A 19,704-nucleotide genomic window follows, 5' to 3' on the forward strand; every position below is an offset into this window, starting at 1 on the left:
ACATCAAACTCATCAACTGTTGGATGAGAAGACTTGGCTCACAATCAGTGTTCCAATTCATCCCAAAGGTGTTCAGTTGGGTTGAGGTCAGGGCTCTGTGCAGGACACTCAAATTCCTCCACCCCAAACTAGCCAAACCATGTAGCAACCAAAATTACAGATCAAGTCCAGTTGAATGTTACTATGACTAGATATCCAATAACCTAAACCAACGAGAACCTTCACAGACACATCAAACCATGTCTTTATGGAGCTGGTTTTGTACACAGGGGGACCGTGAATGCTGCAACAGAAAAGGGTCTTCACCAAACTGTTACCACAAGGTTGGAAGAGCTCATATGTCTAAAATACCTTTGTATGATGTAGTAGCAACAGTTCCCCCTTACTGGGAATACCTTAGCTCAATCACTTGGAGGTGAATTCACATACTTATGGTCATGTAGTACAGTTGTGATGGTCAGATGACCACATCATTTTGGCCATGTAGTGTATAAGGGGATACATCTAAATTTGCCACTCTGCTGGCCGTCTCATGGAGGGATAAGTCTGCATTTCAATCCTGATCTGCTACTTCTGTATGCAGCACCCCTGGAAATCACATCAGCCTTTTTCTATCCTGGCGACAGAGGATATTCTTACATTTATTTCCTTAGTTAAGCGGCGAACAGGGTCCTTATCGCTATCAGCATCAACATATTGTCTCCCCGTTGCGCGGCTTGGCAAATGATCTACTGCACAAAGCGGCTGAGGCTTTTTTTCTTCTTAAATGAGTATCTGATAGTAAAGAGAGCGAGATGAGGAATTCTGTGCTGATAATGCAATTCCATTCCTGACCACTTACACCCAATGGGCTGTAACATTTGTATGCTGTAGGAAATGGATATGCACTACTTGCCTGTCCCTCTCATTAGGACATTTCGCTTATATTGAAGATATTTGAAATTCACTCTGCGACTTAAAGCAGAAGAACGACAGGTCGAGCAAAAATAAAACAAAGTATTCTTTTCTGTCTACTAATACAGAATGTTTAACCTGTTAGTGATACCCTTTATTGGATAAAATATATTTTAATATTGACCTTCCAGTAATTATATAAGTCTGCATGAATAAAATGACCTGACATGTCACAATATATGGCAGGAGTATTGTTTTTCTAAAGAAGTTCCATTTTTTATCAATAAAAAAACATCCTTGAACTCCAGTTATTGACCTTGCCCATGCTGAAATGAGGCCATCAATAAGCTGCAGGCAGAAGCTGCACCCAGGCACTAACCAACCCACCAATGGGTTTTAGACTTTAGACCCTTCAGTCTTCTTTCTTGCAATTTATTAGCTCAGTTGCCTTAGTGAGAGAGGGCTATGGGTACAGGATATCCACAAATAGCAGCAAAAATCCTTCTACATAACAAAGAACTCTTTAGGTCCACATGATCTTCCCACTGACCACAAGTGTGAGGAGCATTATTCCCACTGACCACAAGTGTGAGGAACATTCTTCCCAATGACCAAAAGTGTGAGGAGCATTCTTCCCTCTGACCACAAGTGTGAGGAGCATTCTTCCCAATGACCACAAGTGTGAGGAGCATTCTTCCCTCTGACCACAAGTGTGAGGAGCATTCTTCCCAATGACCACAAGTGTAAGGAGCATTCTTCCCAATGACCACAAGTGTGAGGAGCATTATTCCCACTGACCACAAGTGTGAGGAGCATTCTTCCCAATGACCACAAGCGTGAGGAGCATTCTTCCCAATGACCACAAGTGTGAGGAGCATTCTTCCCAATGACCACAAGTGTGAGGAGCATTCTTCCCACTGACCACAAGTGTGAGGAGCATTCTTCCCAATGACCACAAGTGTGAGGAGCATTCTTCCCAATGACCACAAGTGTGAGGAACATTCTTCCCACTGACCATCACACTAATGTAGCATGAGTTGTAGTCAGTCATTTTTAGCCGGGGATCCCTAAGACCGGAAAGTTATTTCAAAGGTTCCTCCGTGTTGAAAAGGTCGAGAAAGGCTGCTCTAGTCTATGTCAGGGTTCCTACAGAAGTATTATATTTTTAATTGTATCAAAGCTACTGTCTAAAGTAAAACTGTGATGTTGATTGGCCCTTGCCAGTGTACCTTTGATTGGCCCATTGCCAAAATGCCTTTGGTAATGTAGACTCATATTTTGTTCCTGCAGAGAAATACTTCGTAAAACATGAAATCCAATTTTAGTTTTAAAAAGTCGCAAAGAGGAAAAAACTGGCTTCTCCCACTTGAGCATCAAAGCAAGGTTGTACTGACCTCCAGCTGCTCCCCTTGAAGTATTCTCCATGCTATGTCACCACCACAAGTGTCCTTTTAAGCTCCTCCAACATGGCTGTTTGTCATTTCTCTTGCAGCTCTCGACAGACAGGAGTGAGAGATGTGACTTGGGCAATCTCATCTGAAGGGCTGAGTTGTTCTTTTGGAGGAGACTTCTAGATGAGACTCGCTGAGACACTGAATCTGTGTGAAGAGGCCTAAGGATTTAATAGGATGTCAACGGAGACGGAACTTCAAGTGGCTGTGAAAACCAGCGCAAAGAAAGAATCCAAAAAGAAAGGTAATTTTTCCTCTTGTGTTGGGAGAAGATTGGTGTCACCATGACAGGGGGGACTGTGACAGGCTTCATATGAAATTCAATAGATTATGAATTTATAATGGTTTGTATGATAACTAGAGCTGTATGTTTTACTCAGAGTTGTCTGTAAAGTCAGTGCTTATGTAACTATCCTTATATGTGCATTACTGGGTAAATTATTGAGAGGCGGAAGAGCTTACAATCTATTAGGGGATAAGGGAGGATGCAGATGGCAGAAGAGCTTGAAATCTCTTAGGGTATAAGGAGAAGAGGAGATTAAGGGGGGATATGATCTCCATGTATAATACATAAGGGGTATATGATCTCCATGTATAATACATAAGGGGGATATGATCTCCATGTATAATACATAAGGGGGATATGATCTCCATGTATAATACATAAGGGGGATATGATCTCCGTGTATAATACATAAGGGGGGATATGATCTCCATGTATAATACATAAGGGGGATATGATCTCCATGTATAATACATAAGGGGGGATATGATCTCCATGTATAATACATAAGGGGGGATATGATCTCCATGTATAATACATAAGGGGGGATATGATCTCCATGTATAATACATAAGGGGGGATATGATCTCCGTGTATAATACATAAGGGGGGATATGATCACCATGTATAATACATAAGGGGGATATGATCTCCATGTATAATACATACGGGGGGGGGGGGATATGATCTCCACATACAATACATAAGGGGGGATATGATCTCCACGTATAATACATAAGGGGGGATATGATCACCACGTATAATACATAAGGGGGGATATGATCTCCACGTATAATACATAAGGGGGGATATGATCTCCACGTATAATACATAAGGGGGATATGATCTCCATGTATAATACATAAGGGGGGATATGATCTCCATGTATAATACATAAGGGGGGATATGATCTCCATGTATAATACATAAGGGGGGATATGATCTCCACGTATAATACATAAGGGGGATATGATCTCCATGTATAATACATAAGGGGGGATATGATCTCCATGTATAATACATAAGGGGGGATATGATCTCCATGTATAATACATAAGGGGGATATGATCTCCATGTATAATACATAAGGGGGATATGATCTCCATATATAATACATAAGGGGGGATATGATCTCCATGTATAATACATAAGGGGGGATATGATCACCATGTATAATACATAAGGGGGGATATGATCTCCATGTATAATACATAAGGGGGATATGATCTCCATATATAATACATAAGGGGGGATATGATCTCCATGTATAATACATAAGGGGGGATATGATCTCCATGTACAATACATAAGGGGGGATATGATCTCCATGTACAATACATAAGGGGGGATATGATCTCCACGTATAATACATAAGGGGGGATATGATCTCCACGTATAATACATAAGGGGGATATGATCTCCATGTATAATACATAAGGGGGGATATGATCTCCATGTATAATACATAAGGGGGGATATGATCTCCATGTATAATACATAAGGGGGATATGATCTCCATGTATAATACATAAGGGGGGGATATGATCTCCATGTATAATACATAAGGGGGGATATGATCTCCATGTACAATACATATGGGGGGGATATGATCTCCACGTATAATACATAAGGGGGGATATGATCTCCATGTATAATACATAAGGGGGGATATGATCTCCATGTATAATACATAAGGGGGATATGATCTCCATGTATAATACATAAGGGGGGATATGATCACCATGTATAATACATAAGGGGGGATATGATCACCATATATAATACATAAGGGGGGATATGATCTCCATGTATAATACATAAGGGGGGGATATGATCACCATGTATAATACATAAGGGGGGGATATGATCTCCATGTATAATACATAAGGGGGGGATATGATCTCCATGTATAATACATAAGGGGGGATATGATCACCATGTATAATACATAAGGGGGGATATGATCTCCATGTATAATACATAAGGGGGGATATGATCTCCATGTATAATACATAAGGGGGATATGATCTCCATGTATAATACATAAGGGGGGATATGATCTCCATGTATAATACATAAGGGGGGGATATGATCTCCATGTATAATACATAAGGGGGATATGATCTCCATGTATAATACATAAGGGGGATATGATCTCCATGTATAATACATAAGGGGGGATATGATCACCATGTATAATACATAAGGGGGGATATGATCTCCATGTATAGTACATAAGGGGGGATATGATCTCCATGTATAATACATAAGGGGGGATATGATCTCCATGTATAGTACATAAGGGGGGATATGATCTCCATGTATAATACATAAGGGGGATATGATCTCCATGTATAATACATAAGGGGGGATATGATCTCCATGTATAATACATAAGGGGGATATGATCTCCATGTATAATACATAAGGGGGGACATGATCTCCATGTATAATACATAAGGGGGGGATATGATCTCCATGTATAATACATAAGGGGGATATGATCTCCATGTATAATACATAAGGGGGATATGATCTCCATGTATAATACATAAGGGGGGATATGATCTCCATGTATAATACATAAGGGGGATATGATCTCCATGTATAATACATAAGGGGGGATATGATCTCCATGTATAATACATAAGGGGGGATATGATCTCCATGTATAAATACATCAGTGGTTCATATAGTGAACTCGGTGTAGTTATTCACCCTGAGGTCATCACAGAGGACAAGGGGGCACTCTTTACGTCTGGAGGAAAAGAAATGTAACCTCCGTATCCCGCCATCATAATTGGCCATGCCCTCAATCTGCGCTTTGCACTGTTTGTACTCAACCCCATATGTTGGGTGGGTCCAGGTGTACCCAGAATTTTTAATCACCCCAACCCCCCCCCCCCCCAGCTATTCGTCTTCAATATATAATGGACGTTCCTTTTTTGAGGAAAGAAAAGAAAAACCTGTCTGTCCACAACAGCGCCATTCAAAGAGCCTCCACAACAGCACAATCCCCCCCCATGAAAAGGTTTTTCCTAGCTGATGATAATTGCATTCCTGCAGCAATCAGGAAAGGGACAAGTCACAGGTCACGACTGGGGCCCCCAGCATGGGAACAATAGCTGCTGGCACTCTGGCAAGGCATGCTGGGAATTTTGGTTCGGCTATCTCATGCAATCGGTGGGGTCGGCCCTCACACCTCCCTGACTTCATGCTGTGAGATTACAGGAGAAACATAAGGCGGTATACAATGTAACGCTGCGTTCCGTTGCTCCTAGAGGTTCTCGGAGCTTACGGGTTGCTAAGCAACAGCTTATAACGCGCGCAAAGAATTAAACACCGATCCCGTAATTAGCTCGGGAAAAAGATACCGCTTTTTTATTCGACTGTTTATTTATTTATTTCTTTCTCACAATTTTTTGCATTTTCTTTAAACAAAAAATAAGATTTGTGATACATAGCGGCCCGACATTATAAAATGTTTTTCAGGGTCTCATCCTCTGATCTGATATGTAGGAATCCTGTCTGTATTATGTATACTACTTTATTATTTTTCTTACATCGGAATTTTTATGTTGTGAATTAAATGTTTGCATTGTTAAAGGCCTGGGGTGGGTTTACAGCAAGAGGCGGAGCATACTAAAGCCGGCCATACACGGGTCGAATTCCGAAAGAATTTTCTTTCGAATATCTTTTCCATGGATTTTCGTTCGAATTTCGCACCATTACCCCCGGTTCACATGCGGGCCGCATTTTGCACGGACACGAGAGCCCATTCATTTGAATGGACTCCTGTCCCCCGTGACACACAGGGAAGAAGTCCCTGCACTTCTTCTGAAAACGCATCCAGCGCGGGAACTTCGGTTCCCAGTGCGGCTGCGTTTTCCAGTGCGGACGACGTGCCATTAGAAGTAATGGCCCCCTCCCGCGGGTCCGCATTCCTCTGTGCGGGTGGTTTTTGTGTGGATCCGCAGCCGCACCACCCGCACATATGTGAACCAGGACTTAGTGGGGCCACAGAAACGTCCGATTTTCATGCGATCGTTGAATCTGAATGATCGGGCATGTTGGAAATTTTTGGAAAAATGTTTAAACAATGATGGGAGAATCGGGCGAGAAATGTCATCGAAAAGGAAACGAGCGTGAGCTGTGACCTGGAAAGAAATAAAATTCATGGCCACGAAAATTCTTTTCTGTAGCAAGATGTGAAATTGAAAGCTTGGTTGTAAGAATTTCAAAATCAATGATGGTGATGTTGGGTTCCCAAAGGCACGAAAATTCCAATTTTTTAAAAGAAAATTCTTTCGGAATTTGACCCGTGTATGGCCGGATTTATTTATGAATTTATTGTCAAAAGCAGGTTGCAACGGTGTGAAATAAGGCCGATGTTGGTAAGGTACAAGATACAGACATGTGATGGAAGGAAAAGCAATAAAAAGGAAAGAAGAACAAAAACACAGAGAGATTTCCTTCAGCCATGTCACTCGGGTATAATTGTGTATTGACGTTTGCGTCTTATCCCGGATCCTTTGTAAGCCTTGGATTGTTCAATATGTGGTCATTAAATCCCTCTGCTTCAAGAAAACGTATCTGCCTGTATCTCTCAGCATTGAGGATGCCATTGATCCTGACCAAATCTCCAAACCCCTTTTGCAAAAATGCGGCCCCAAACTTGCAAGGAACCTCCACCATGCTTCACAGTTGCCTGAAGACTTACAGTATTGTACTCCTCTCCAGCCCCTCGCCAACAAAATGAATCAGTCCAGAGCCCCTGCTGCCATTTTTCTGCACCACAGTCCCTTGTTCATACTTAGTCGCTTAGCCTTGTTTCCACATTGGAGATATGGCTTTTTGGCTGCAATTCTTCCACGAAGACCACTTGTGGCCAGACTTCTCCAGACAGTAGATAGGTGTATCCAGTGGCGTCCCGAGGCAGGTGCGGGGGGTGCGGTCCGATCCATCCTGCGGGGATCATCGGCTTTCTTTACAACTTACCTTTTCTTGGAGCGGGTCTGGTGTCACCCTGCTGCCCCCCTGAAAAATGCCGCCCTAGGCAAATGCCTTGTTTTCCTTGTGGTAAATATGCCCCTGGGGACAGGTTGGTACACACCTAGTGATAGGTACACCCAGAGGCGTCCCTAGGGTTGGTGTTGGTACGGTAACACTTGGTGACATCCCCTCCGACAATCCCCGCAGAATGGATCGGATCTGCGGATTGAGCATAATGGATTGGACTCCGATCCTGCGGGGATCGTCAGCTTTCTTTACAACTTACCTTTTCTTGGAACGGGTCCGGTGTCACCCCGTATAGGTTGCATGCCGACGATCCATCCTGCGCGGATCATCGGCATGCAACCTATACGGGGTAACACCGGTGTAGCGGCAAGATGTGTCTCCCATGTAGATATATCCCCCCTGAAGCAACCAGGACATGCGCAGTTGCTTCAGGGGGGACATATCTACATGGGAGACACATCTTGCCGCTACACTGGACCCGCTCCAAGAAAAGGTAAGTTGTAAAGAAAGTCGACGATCCCCGCAGGATGGATCGGATCTGCAGACTGGTGAGCATAATGGATTGGAGTCCGATCCGTTATACTCAATCCGCAGATCTGATCCATTCTGCAGGGATCGTCGGAGGGGGTGTCACCAAGTGTTACCGCACCGGGTGACACCAACCCTAGGGATGCCGCTGGGTGTACCTATCACTAGGTGTGTACCAACCTGTCCCCAGGGGTGTATTTACCACAAGGAAAACAAGGCATCTGCCAAGGGTGGCATTTTTCAGGGCCCCCCCCCCGGAAGAAGGGATGGAAGAAGGGACACATGTGGCATGGGGACCAGATGAGATCCGAGAGAGAGGTTGTGGGCTGCTTGATGGTGTATGGAGAGCCCGACTCTCGTTCTGGGGGATGTCCAGAGCTGTGAAGGTGAGTGGTTTTCTCTCTCTCTCTCTCTCTCTCTCTCGCCGTGGGGGGGGGGGGGTGTGTAGTATTAGTAGAAGGCTCTCTCAGGGGGTTGGGCAGGGTTGTTGTTGGTCAATGTCAGGCTCTCTCCATGGGGGGTGCCTGATTTTTGTGTTGCCTAGGGCAGCACACAACCTAAATACACCAAAAGCACGGAGAGGCTTCCATACACTGATAACACAGCGCACTTTGTTGTATTGTATCCTTGTGATTTGTTACATATTGTATCCTCATGATTTGTTACATATTGTTACATATTGTATCCTCATGATTTGTTACATATTGTTACATATTGTATCCTTGTGATTTGTTACATATTGTATCCTCGAGTTGTTACATATTGTTACATATTGTATCCTCGTGATTTGTTACATATTGTATCCTCGTGATTTGTTACATATTGTATCCTCGTGATTTGTTACATATTGTATCCTCGTGATTTGATACATATTGTATCCTCGTGATTTGATACATATTGTTACATATTGTATCCTCGTGATTTGTTACATATTGTATCCTCGTGACTTGTTACATATTGTATCCTCGTGATTTGTTACATATTGTTACATATTGTATCCTTGTGATTTGTTACATATTGTATCTTCGTGATTTGTTACATATTGTTACATATTGTATCCTCATGATTTGTTACATATTGTATCCTCGTGATTTGTTACATATTGTATCCTCGTGATTTGTTACATATTGTTACATATTGTATCCTCGTGATTTGTTACATATTGTTACATATTGTATCCTCATGATTTGTTACATATTGTATCCCCATGATTTGTTACATATTGTATCCCCATGATTTGTTACATATTGTATCCCCATGATTTGTTACATATTGTATCCTCATGATTTTTTACATATTGTTACACATTGTATCCTCGTGATTTGTTACATATTGTATCCTTGTGATTTGTTACATATTGTATCCTTGTGATTTGTTACATATTGTTACATATTGTATCCTCATGAGTTGTTACATATTGTTACATATTGTACACATTGTATCCTCGTGATTTGATACATATTGTTACATATTGTATCCACATGATTTGATACATATTGTTACATATTGTATCCTCGTGATTTGTTACATATTGTATCCACGTGATTTGATACATATTGTTACATATTGTATCCTTGTGATTTGTTACATATTGTTACATATTGTATCCTCGTGATTTGTTACATATTGTTACATATTGTATCCTCGTGATTTGTTACATATTGTTACATATTGTATCCTCGTGATTTGTTACATATTGTATCCTCGTGATTTGTTACATATTGTTACATATTGTATCCACGTGATTTGATACATATTGTTACATATTGTATCCTCGTGATTTGTTACATATTGTTACATATTGTATCCTCGTGATTTGTTACATAATGTTACACATTGTATTCTTGTGATTTGTTACATATTAGGCTCCCCATTGTCCACCAGGCACGACTCCATCACATTATTCGTGGCCCCTCTAGAGGGTTCATGGAGTCGAGTCTCCGCAGATCTATATAACAACTCCCAGCAGTTCGCCATCTAAATGCAAACACCAATCTGTCCTGTGACGCGAGATCCGTTGTATCAGGTTCTTTTTTTGCGCTCTGGTATTTTTTTTTTAAATAAATGTTTTCCTCGTCGGCATGACACGACTGCCAATGTGTCGATAGAAGGGGAAAAGATTCCTATAGCGGATAACAAGTCGTTCCGCGCCACGTCTTCCCTCCGGCTACAAGGCTACCTGGAGATAGAACATCTAATCTTTATGGAAAGTGACATAACAGCTACATTTTCCTCCTGACATCCCGCGCCGCGACGGCAAAATTGAATCTGCTCTGTAAATCGGGTTGTAGGGATCTTCGGCCATCAGGATTTATCGCTCCTTAACAGCATGCTGTATCTTTCTGTAAAAAAAAAAAAAAGTGACCGCAGACGCTTGTTAAAGATATAAATAACGACAACCGAAATCCGAGAAAGTCCTAAAAATAATCGCATTAAAAAGATTTATCGTGAGTGTCTTTTGACGGATGAAACGCACGGTTTTCCTAGTGGTTATCCCAGCAAGGTTCAACTTCAACAGAATGGCGTGAATGCCTAAACCACACCTCTTTTTCACTTTTATTACCTATTTGACCCTCGGAAGGTTTTACCCCCTTCATGACCAGGGCAATTTGTTTGCTATTCTGCACTGCGCTACTTTAACTGGCAATTGCTCAGTCATGCAACCCTGTACCCAAATGAAATGTATATCTTTTTTTGTTTTGCACACAAATAGAGCTTTCTTTTGATGGTATTTGATTACCAATGTTTTATTTTGCTATATAAACTAAAAAAGACAGAAAATGTAAAAAAAAACAACAATATTTTCTACTTTCTGTTAGAAAAAACATCCAGTTAAATCCAAATTCTTCATAAATGTAGGCCAAAATGTATTCTGCTACATGTTTTTGGTAAAAAGCAAACTGCGTTTTTGGGGACAATAGTAAAGTTTTTGGTAAAATACAAAATGTGTTTTTGGGGACACTAATAAGTTTTTGGTAAAAACCAAACTGCGTTTTTGGGGACACTAATAAAGAATTTGGTAAAAAGGGGACACTAGTATAGTTTTGATTGTGATGAAGATACTGATTTGTACACACACTATACTGGTAAAGGCGGGGGATCAGCGACTTATATTGTGACTGTGATAGTGTGGTGGGCAATCTGGCGCTAAGTGACACTGGCTGGGAAGGACAGTAACTGATTAACTGACACTGACGTCTTACTCTTTCCCTCTCTGCTGGCACATTCCCCTCCCCGAACCCTGGTCCTCCACCACCTCGCCCACACACAAGGCACCCTCTTACTTCCACGTCCTGCCGCAACCCCCTCAATCTAATACCTGTCCCTCTGCTCCCCAAAACCACCTCCCCATTTTCATGTGCACTCTTGAACGCCTGATCGGTTTGCAACAAACTCACCGCCATCCACGACCTCTTTATCTCCCGCTCCCTTAACCTCCTAGAGATCACAGAAACCTGGATCCAAGCCACTGACTCTACCTCCCCTGCGGCACTCTCCTATGGAGGTCTCACCTGGACCCACTCACCTAGACCCAGCGGTCGAAAAAGTGGTGGGGTTGGTATGCTCCTGTCACCGCAGAGCACCTTCCAAGTCCTCCCAAACCCCCCTCCCTATCCTTCTCCTCCTTCGAGGCCCACTGCGTCCGACTATTCTCTCCAATCCCTCTGAGGATTGCAGTAATCTATCGGCCTCCTGGACCCGTATCCCGCTTTCTCGACGACTTCTCCGCCTGGCTACCCTTCTTTCTCTCCTCCGAGCTACCCACCATCATTCTTGGGGACTTCAATATCCCTATCAACATCAATATCCCGGCTACATCCCAACTCCTCCACTTAACCTCTTCTTTTGCACTTGCACAGTGCATACAGTCCACCACCCACTCCGACGGGAACATCCTGGACCTTGTCTTCTCCCATCTCTGCACCCCCCACAACCTCACAAACACCCCTTTTCCCATCTTTGACCACAACCTCATTACCTTCTCTGTCTCCTCGTCCTCAAACACCTATCCCTCCAAACGTCAAACTATTACGAACCAAAACCTCCGCAACCTGAACCCTGCCTCTCTCCACTCTGCAGCTGATCAACTTTACAACAGCATCCTTCCCCTGTTCTGCCCTGACCTGGCCATGACTGCCTATAACAACTCGTTATCAGCCGCCCTAGACTCTCTAGCACCCCCAACAACACAAAGCATTAGACCCCGACCGCTACAACCCTGGCAAACTGACCACAGCAAAAACCTCAAATGACGCAGTCGTGCGCTGGAGCGACTATGGCGCAAAACCAGATCACAACAATCGTTCACCTGATATAAATCTGCCTTCCTCACCTACACTTCCTCCCTTCACGCTGCCAAGCAAGCCTACTTTGTCACCCTCATTAATACCTTCTCCTCCAGTCCTCGCCGGCTCTTCTCTACTTTTAACTCTCTACTCTCTCCGCCCCCACCTCCACCCAGTACCTCACTCACCACCCACGAGATTGCTAACCACTTCAAAAACAAGATTGACACAATTCGTAGGGACATCGCCACTGCTCAGACTTCCACCCCACCTAGCTTCCCTCACACGAAAACCCCCTCAACACTCCACTCCCTCGACCTTGCCACTGCTCAGACTTCCACCCCACCTAGCATCCTTCACACTCCCCCTCTCTGTTGGGGTCCCTCAAGGCTCTGTCCTCAGGCCCCTTCTCTTCTCCATCTACACCTCCTCCCTTGGCCAACTTATACACTCTCACGGCTTCAACTACCATCTCTTTTCCAATGACATGCAAATCTACCTCTCTACCCCTCACCCCCTCAGTCTCTGCCCGAATCACCTGCCTACTAAGCGACATATCAGACTGGATGTCACTCCACTTCCTCAAACTAAATCTTTCCAAAACTGAGCTCCTAGTTTTCCCCCCAGCCCCCCCCCCCCCCCCCCGAATTCTCCATCAAGACCAACAACAACACCATCAGTCCCACCCTGCAAGCCAGAGTACTTGGTGTCATCCTAGACTCCCATCTATCCTTCCAGCCCCAGGTCCAATCACTGACAAACTCATGCAGGCTCCACCTCCGCAACATCTCCAAAATACGTCCGTTCCTAACCCCAGACACTACAAAGCAACTCATCCACTCCCTCATCATATCACGACTCGATTACTGCAACTCCCTTCTCACCGGCCTACCCCAACACAGGCTATCCCCGCTTCAGTCTATCCTGAATTCTGCATCCAGACTCATCCACCTTACCAACCGCTCCACATCCACCACCCCCCTCTGTCATTCCCTCCACTGGCTTCCAATTGCCCAACGGATAAAATTCAAAATACTAACATTGACGTACAAAGCTATTCATAACACTGCCCCAAACTACATCACCGACCTGATATCCATCTACCACCCAAAACATACTCTCGGCCTTCCTAACATTAGGCTTTACAATATATCTTGTATTTTACGGGTGTGTGTAGATTGGATCTCCCGTTCGTCCGTGTTTTCTAATTACCGACTCGAATCTGCCATGGTGAACCCATATGATCTGTCGGCCCTCCTACATTCTAATTCTGCCTCACTTCCTCCGCATCTTCAACACAATCCACTCATACGGGACACCCTCTTCACATGGAGGGAGGTCAGACGTAGACTAAGAGTTTCTCCCTGGCTGTCTCGATATCTTCCTATCCATCACAATCCTTCCTTTTCTGTCTCTCAACAGTATGCAGCTTATGAAAAGTGGTATGACCAGGGTCTTAGATTTGTAAGTCAGTTGTATGACTCAGCATCAGGATCCCCCCTTCCGTTCCAACAAATTCTCAGCGCGTTTGACTTACCTTCCCATCATTTTTTGTATATTTTGCAAGTTAGGAATTATGTGAATTCCATAGTACAAAATAAGTCTTCTCGCTTTTGTTCTACTATGATAGAAGTCCTTGTAAGGAATCAAAAATACAACATATCCAATATATATGGTCAACTATCTATGCACTATGCAAAACCGCTGGATTCTTATACTTCCATCAAAACGTGGATACGAGACTTTGACAATGCCTTCACCGCGGAGCAATTGCTCACAGGTTTCAATACTACCTGTGCGTTCAATACGAACGAATTTTGGAGGGAGCAGCAATTCAAAATTATGCACCATGCATATATGCCTTGCCTGTACTCCCGAGCAGACTCATTGATCTCTACATGCCCGCTCTGTGGTTCATATAAACCGTCACTTCATCACAGATTCTGGAATTGTCCACGGGTCTGTATCTTTTGGAACCAACTTTTGAACTTTGTGCTTTTCATCACTACTCTCCAGTTACCTAGGGACCCGCTGCTTCTTCTCTTTGGCAATCTGGAAATATCAGTGTCTGCTGCCTCACACTGCAATCTTGCTTTGTTCAGAGCAACCAAACCTTGGCTATCCATTTGCTTGATGGCGGCGAGAAGGTCTATTTTGAAAAAATGGGTCTCCAACTGTCCACCTACCATCTCAGACGTCAAATTGGAACTCAACTTTCTACTTCGATTGGATCGGCTTGGTCTGCATATAGCTCCTTCTTCAACAGGAGTGGAAAAGTTCAACCGCAAGTGGGGTCAATATGTTTCAAAAGCTCTCCCAAGTCCTGAGCCCCAGCACCCTTCTCATGGTTCTCTAAGCTAGATTTAAGCTAGTTTCCAGGGTATTCCTGATGCATGGTGTTTCTATTGCTCAAGGGGACAAATGATTGTAACATTATAAATGCTGTGTATCTCTCAGAAATCTCTTTTGTTCTCGCTTTGCTCCACTCCCACTTCGCCAATCTGGCTTTTTAATCTCTCTCTCATTTTCCTGGCGGACCTATATGAAGTGGTCCCCTACTAGCACATCTTTATACATACTGATGCGCTGCTTCTCACTATACTTTAATATCTCATTATACTTTACTATCTTATTACTTTATCAGTCTATTACTTTTTTATCCTAATCTCTTTATCCTGGCTTGTTTTCATGGTCCTCTGGCCTCAGACTTTTGGTACATAACTTCTTGTACTCCAGTTCTCCTTTTTTTCTTTCCCTTTTGGCATATTCTTTATATGCTGGCTTTTCCAACTCCCTGGTCTTATGTCCCTACTGCTTTATCTCTATCCTATATTTTTACTGTCTTTTTTCCTTTTTTTAATCTCATGCACGATGACCTCCCTATCGGTCGATATGACAAATGGTTAACATCGCTCAAGTCGCTTATTCTTTTGCTTTACGTATGTTTATATATATATATGTGATTTTTCGAAATCCTGCATACTTTAACTTCAAGCCCCTGTACCCTGACATATTACATGTGCTATATTTTCCCATAGATACTCTTCATTCCAAACTTCTCCATTCCCTCTCGGATTCTTTCGGGGCTTCTGTAATATGTTTATGAGTAAATTGTTATCCTGGAATTTATTCATCTGTTTTGGCATGTTGCCACGCTATGAATACTGAAAAACCTCATCGTTGGTTATTTTGTGTGTACAATAAAACCCAATAAAGCTTCTTTTAAAAAAAAAAAAAAAAAAAAACGTACTCTCCGCTCCTCACAAGACCTCCTTCTCTCTAGTTCCCTGGTCTCCTCCTCCCATGCCCATCTCAAGGACTTCTCCAGGGCTTCCCCCATCCTCTGGAACTCCCTACCCCAATCCATCAGACTATCACCTACTCTCCTCACCTTTAGGCGCATCCTGAAAACCCATCTCTTCAGGGAAGCCTACCCCACCCCCTGCTAACTTGCCGACCTCCTCCGCTCCTCCTACCACTCCATCCCCCACAGCTATTTCCTCCTGTGCCACTATCCCCTCCCTCCTAGATTGTAAGCTCCAAGGAGCAGGGCCCCCGAACCCCCCGTGTATTGTATTGTTACTGTCTCGTGTATTGTCTCCCATTATAATGTACAGCACTGAGCAAACTCTTGGCGCCATAATCCTGTATAATAATAAGAATAATAATAGAGATACTAATACAGTGATCAGTGATAATCTCGGCCTAAACAGTTGCTCATTTGCACCTTTTTTAAAGTAGATCTAAACCCAATCACCAAAATCTCATATACAGTAACCTTTAATATGTTAGGCTGCATTCATAGGTGTGCGCTGCCTATTGCATTGGGGTGTGCACTCCACAGCTCAAACACACATGTGTATATCTACATACACTATATTGCCCGCAGTATTGGGCCGCCTGCCTTTCCACACACATGACCTTTAATGGCCTCCCAGTCTTAGTCCGTAGGGTTCAATATTGAGTTGGCCCCGCCCTTTCCACACACATGACCTTTAATGGCCTCCCAGTCTTAGTCCGTAGGGTTTAATATTGAGTTGGCCCCGCCCTTTCCACACACATGACCTTTAATGGCCTCCCAGTCTTAGTCCGTAGGGTTCAATATTGAGTTGGCCCCGCCCTTTGCAGCTATAACAGCTTCAACTCTTCTGGGAAGGCCGTCCACAAGGTTTAGGAGGGTGCCTATGGGAAGGTTGGACCATTCTTCCAGAAGCACATTTGTCAGGTCAGGCACTGATGTCGGGGGAGGAGGCCTGGCTCGCAGTCTCCGCTCTAATTCATCCCAAAGGTATTCTATGGGGTTGAGGTCAGGACTCTGTGCAGGACAGTCAAGTTCCTCCACCCCAAACTGGCTCCTCCATGTCTTTATGGACCTTTTTTTTTTTTATCTTTAAGTACTATAAGTTTTTATGGAATATTTATTTTTTTATTATTTATTGTATTTTATTTGGAGTGGGACTATTCTATTTAATTTATATATTAAAAAAATATTTTGTAATTTTATTTACTATTAAAAAAATTTTTTGTTATTAACAATTTTTATTGGTTTTCATGTAAGTATACAAACAGCATGTTTGAATAAAAAAAAACATAACACAAAAGGTACATGGATGGTAAAGAACTGCATTTTTATTTTATTTTTTATTTTTATGTACTATAAGTTTTTTTGGAATATTTATTTTTTTATTATTTATTGTATTTTATTTGCGCTTTTTGATGTTTTCATTTTTTTCCGGTGTTTACTAATGAGCAGCAGCATTTATTTAGGAATTATTTCACGTTTTTTTTTTTTTTGTATATATTATTTGGTTTGATGATTCTTTGTGTTTTTATGTATTGAAGACCAGGTGGGCTGCGCTGTGTGGGGTGTTGGAGGGGAAGAACTGTATTTATTAAAGGACAACCCCTGCCCAGGGTACATGTCCTTTAAATACTTAAAAGCCTGTATGAATAGCGCAGCCTATCGCATAATCAGTCATTCCATTTCTCACGAACCTGACATGCCCGCCTTACAATATGTTCGACCGCGACTCTTCGCTTTCACACGCGGGCCGACCTTCCCGCCATCCTCGTTCCGGTCCCGTGAATCGCAAAGTGAAATCTCTAACAGTCTGCCTTTTTTTTTTTTACCTCCGCCGCAGCCAATAATCGCTAATTTCTCTGAGACCTGTCAGTCTTCACTCTAGCTTTCCCGTAAGAGGACACAATTACTCCTCCTCTGAAGATTGTGTCGCGTTTGAAGGGGGAAAGGCGCGTTCTCCAAGGTCAAGGCTGAACTGCGGGCCCCATTTCCATTTCAAAAACGCGCCAGTTCAAAGAGAACGTCGCTGGCTTTAGATTTTTAACTCGAGGTGACACAAGGCTTTTAAGACAGGAAGCAAAAAAGGCGCAAAACTAATGCAGGCCACAGATGGGTCGAAAATCGGACGATTTTTCGGCCGGAAAAAAAAAAATTGGACGATTTTCGCACCGTTAATGGGTTAATTGGTCGGCCGTTTTTTTGGATTTCTTCACATTTTGTTTTATTGGTAAAGTTGGAAAAAAATGGTAGATTTTTGCAGCAATGATGGGCAAATCGGCCGATCTTTTTACCGATAAAAAAATCTGCGCATGAGCCGTAACCTGCAAGAAAAAGAAGAAGGAGAAGAAAAGAAAAAAAGTAAAAGAAGAAAAAGAATAAAAAGAAGAGGAAGAGGAAGAAGAAGAAGAAGAAAAAGAAGAGGAAGAGGAAGAAGAAAAAGAAGAAAAGTAGAAGAAGAAAAAGAAGAAGAAGTAGAAGAAGTAGAAGAAAAAGTAGAAGAAAAAGAAGAAGAAAAAGAAGAAAAGTAGAAGAAGAAAAAAAAGAAGGAGAAGATAAAAGAAGAAGGAGAAGAAAAAGAAGAAGGAGAAGAAAAGAAGAAGAAAAAGAAGAAGAAAAAGAAGAAGGAGAAGAAATGAAAAAAAGTAGAAAAAGAAGAAGAAAAAGAAGAAGAAAAAGAAGAAGAAAAAGAAGAAAAGTAGAAGAAGAAGAAGAAGAAGAAGAAAGTAGAAGAAGAAAAAGAAGAACAGTAGAAGAAGAAGCAGAAAAAGAAGAAGTAGAAGAAAAGGAAGAAGAAAAAGAAGAAAAGTAGAAGAAGAGGAAGAAGAAAAAGAAAAAAAGGAGAAGAAAAAGAAGAAAAAGGAGAAGAAAAAAGAAGAAAAAGGAGAAGAAAAAGAAGAAAAGAAGGAGAAAAAAAGAAGAAAAAGAAAAAGAAGAAGGAAAAAAAAGAAGAAAAGAAGAATTCCAGTCCGCTATTATATTTTACATGAAAGTCTTGCAGTTGCAACAATGTATCTATTTGTATCCGAATAAAACCATCTGTATCTGAAATGGATACAAATGGATACATTGTTGCAACCGCAAGACTTTCATGTCAAATATAATAGCGGAGCTCTCTGCAGGGACAGAAGTAATTAAATGCCGCTGTAGACGGGACCAAAAATCGGCCGATTTTTTTTTCTACCGTTGGTGGTAACGTCGGCCTATTGAACGACCATTTTTTGTTTGTTTTTTTGTAAGCGGCCAGTTTTCGACCCGTCTATGGCCTGCATTCGTTCACTTCTGAAACGTGTCAGTTTTAACAGCCGCGGAAACCGACGCGATTCGCCTTCCTCTCAGAACTTTACACATCCGATGTGTTCATTACCGCTAATACGGCGACCTTTTTCCTATTAATTTCAAGGGCCAGTCGTTTCGGATTGACAACATATTAAAATGCGCGCTCGTTCACACAAATAAAAACTCGCCAGTTCTGGAATTTCTCTGCGTTCTGTAGAAGGCAATTAGGACTTTTTTTTTTTTTTCTCTCTGTTACATCTTAATGAAGTGGAGCCCCGGGGCTATCGTGCGTGGATCCGACGCCACTGACAAAGGGGTCATCTTTCTGGGGTGAAATTTAATCAAGGCTGCGGGGCGTCTTTGATGGTTTTCGCACATTTTGCTTCGGAAAAGAAAGGGAAAAAAAAAAAATTACATCCAGCAAGTAGTTGACATTTCTCTGTATGATGGGAGTTAACCCCTTCCTGACCTTGTGTAAGCAGTAAAGTTAAATAAAAAAAAGAAAAGAAAATCTTAATAGAATAAATACAAATCATTTTAAAACATTTAAAAAAAGTGTAAAAAAAAAGTAAATAAAATAAAAATTATTAAAAGGTTAAAGCCTCCTCGTCTCCCTGCGCATACATGCAACAGCTAACGTGCATGTAGGTCTGGCGCACAAATGGG

General features: G+C 42.3%; 1 protein-coding gene across 8 annotated transcripts in view; it reads left to right on the forward strand.

The window, feature by feature from the left end:
• DAB1 (DAB adaptor protein 1) overlaps positions 1-19,704 on the forward strand; it is a 1,130,661-nt gene that overhangs the window by 770,025 nt on the left and 340,932 nt on the right. For all 8 annotated transcript variants that reach the window (XM_089656556.1, XM_089656558.1, XM_089656557.1 and 5 more), the window contains exon 5: positions 2,387-2,589. In XM_089656556.1, the coding sequence (XP_089512682.1) occupies positions 2,523-2,589 (67 nt within the window). In that variant the 5' untranslated portion in view covers positions 2,387-2,522. The remainder of the gene's footprint in view (positions 1-2,386; positions 2,590-19,704) is intronic.

This window comes from Staurois parvus, unplaced genomic scaffold (assembly GCF_062004578.1).
Source record: "Staurois parvus isolate SC_StPar_1 unplaced genomic scaffold, SC_StPar_1.0 ptg000917l, whole genome shotgun sequence".
Lineage (NCBI taxonomy): Eukaryota > Metazoa > Chordata > Amphibia > Anura > Ranidae > Staurois > Staurois parvus.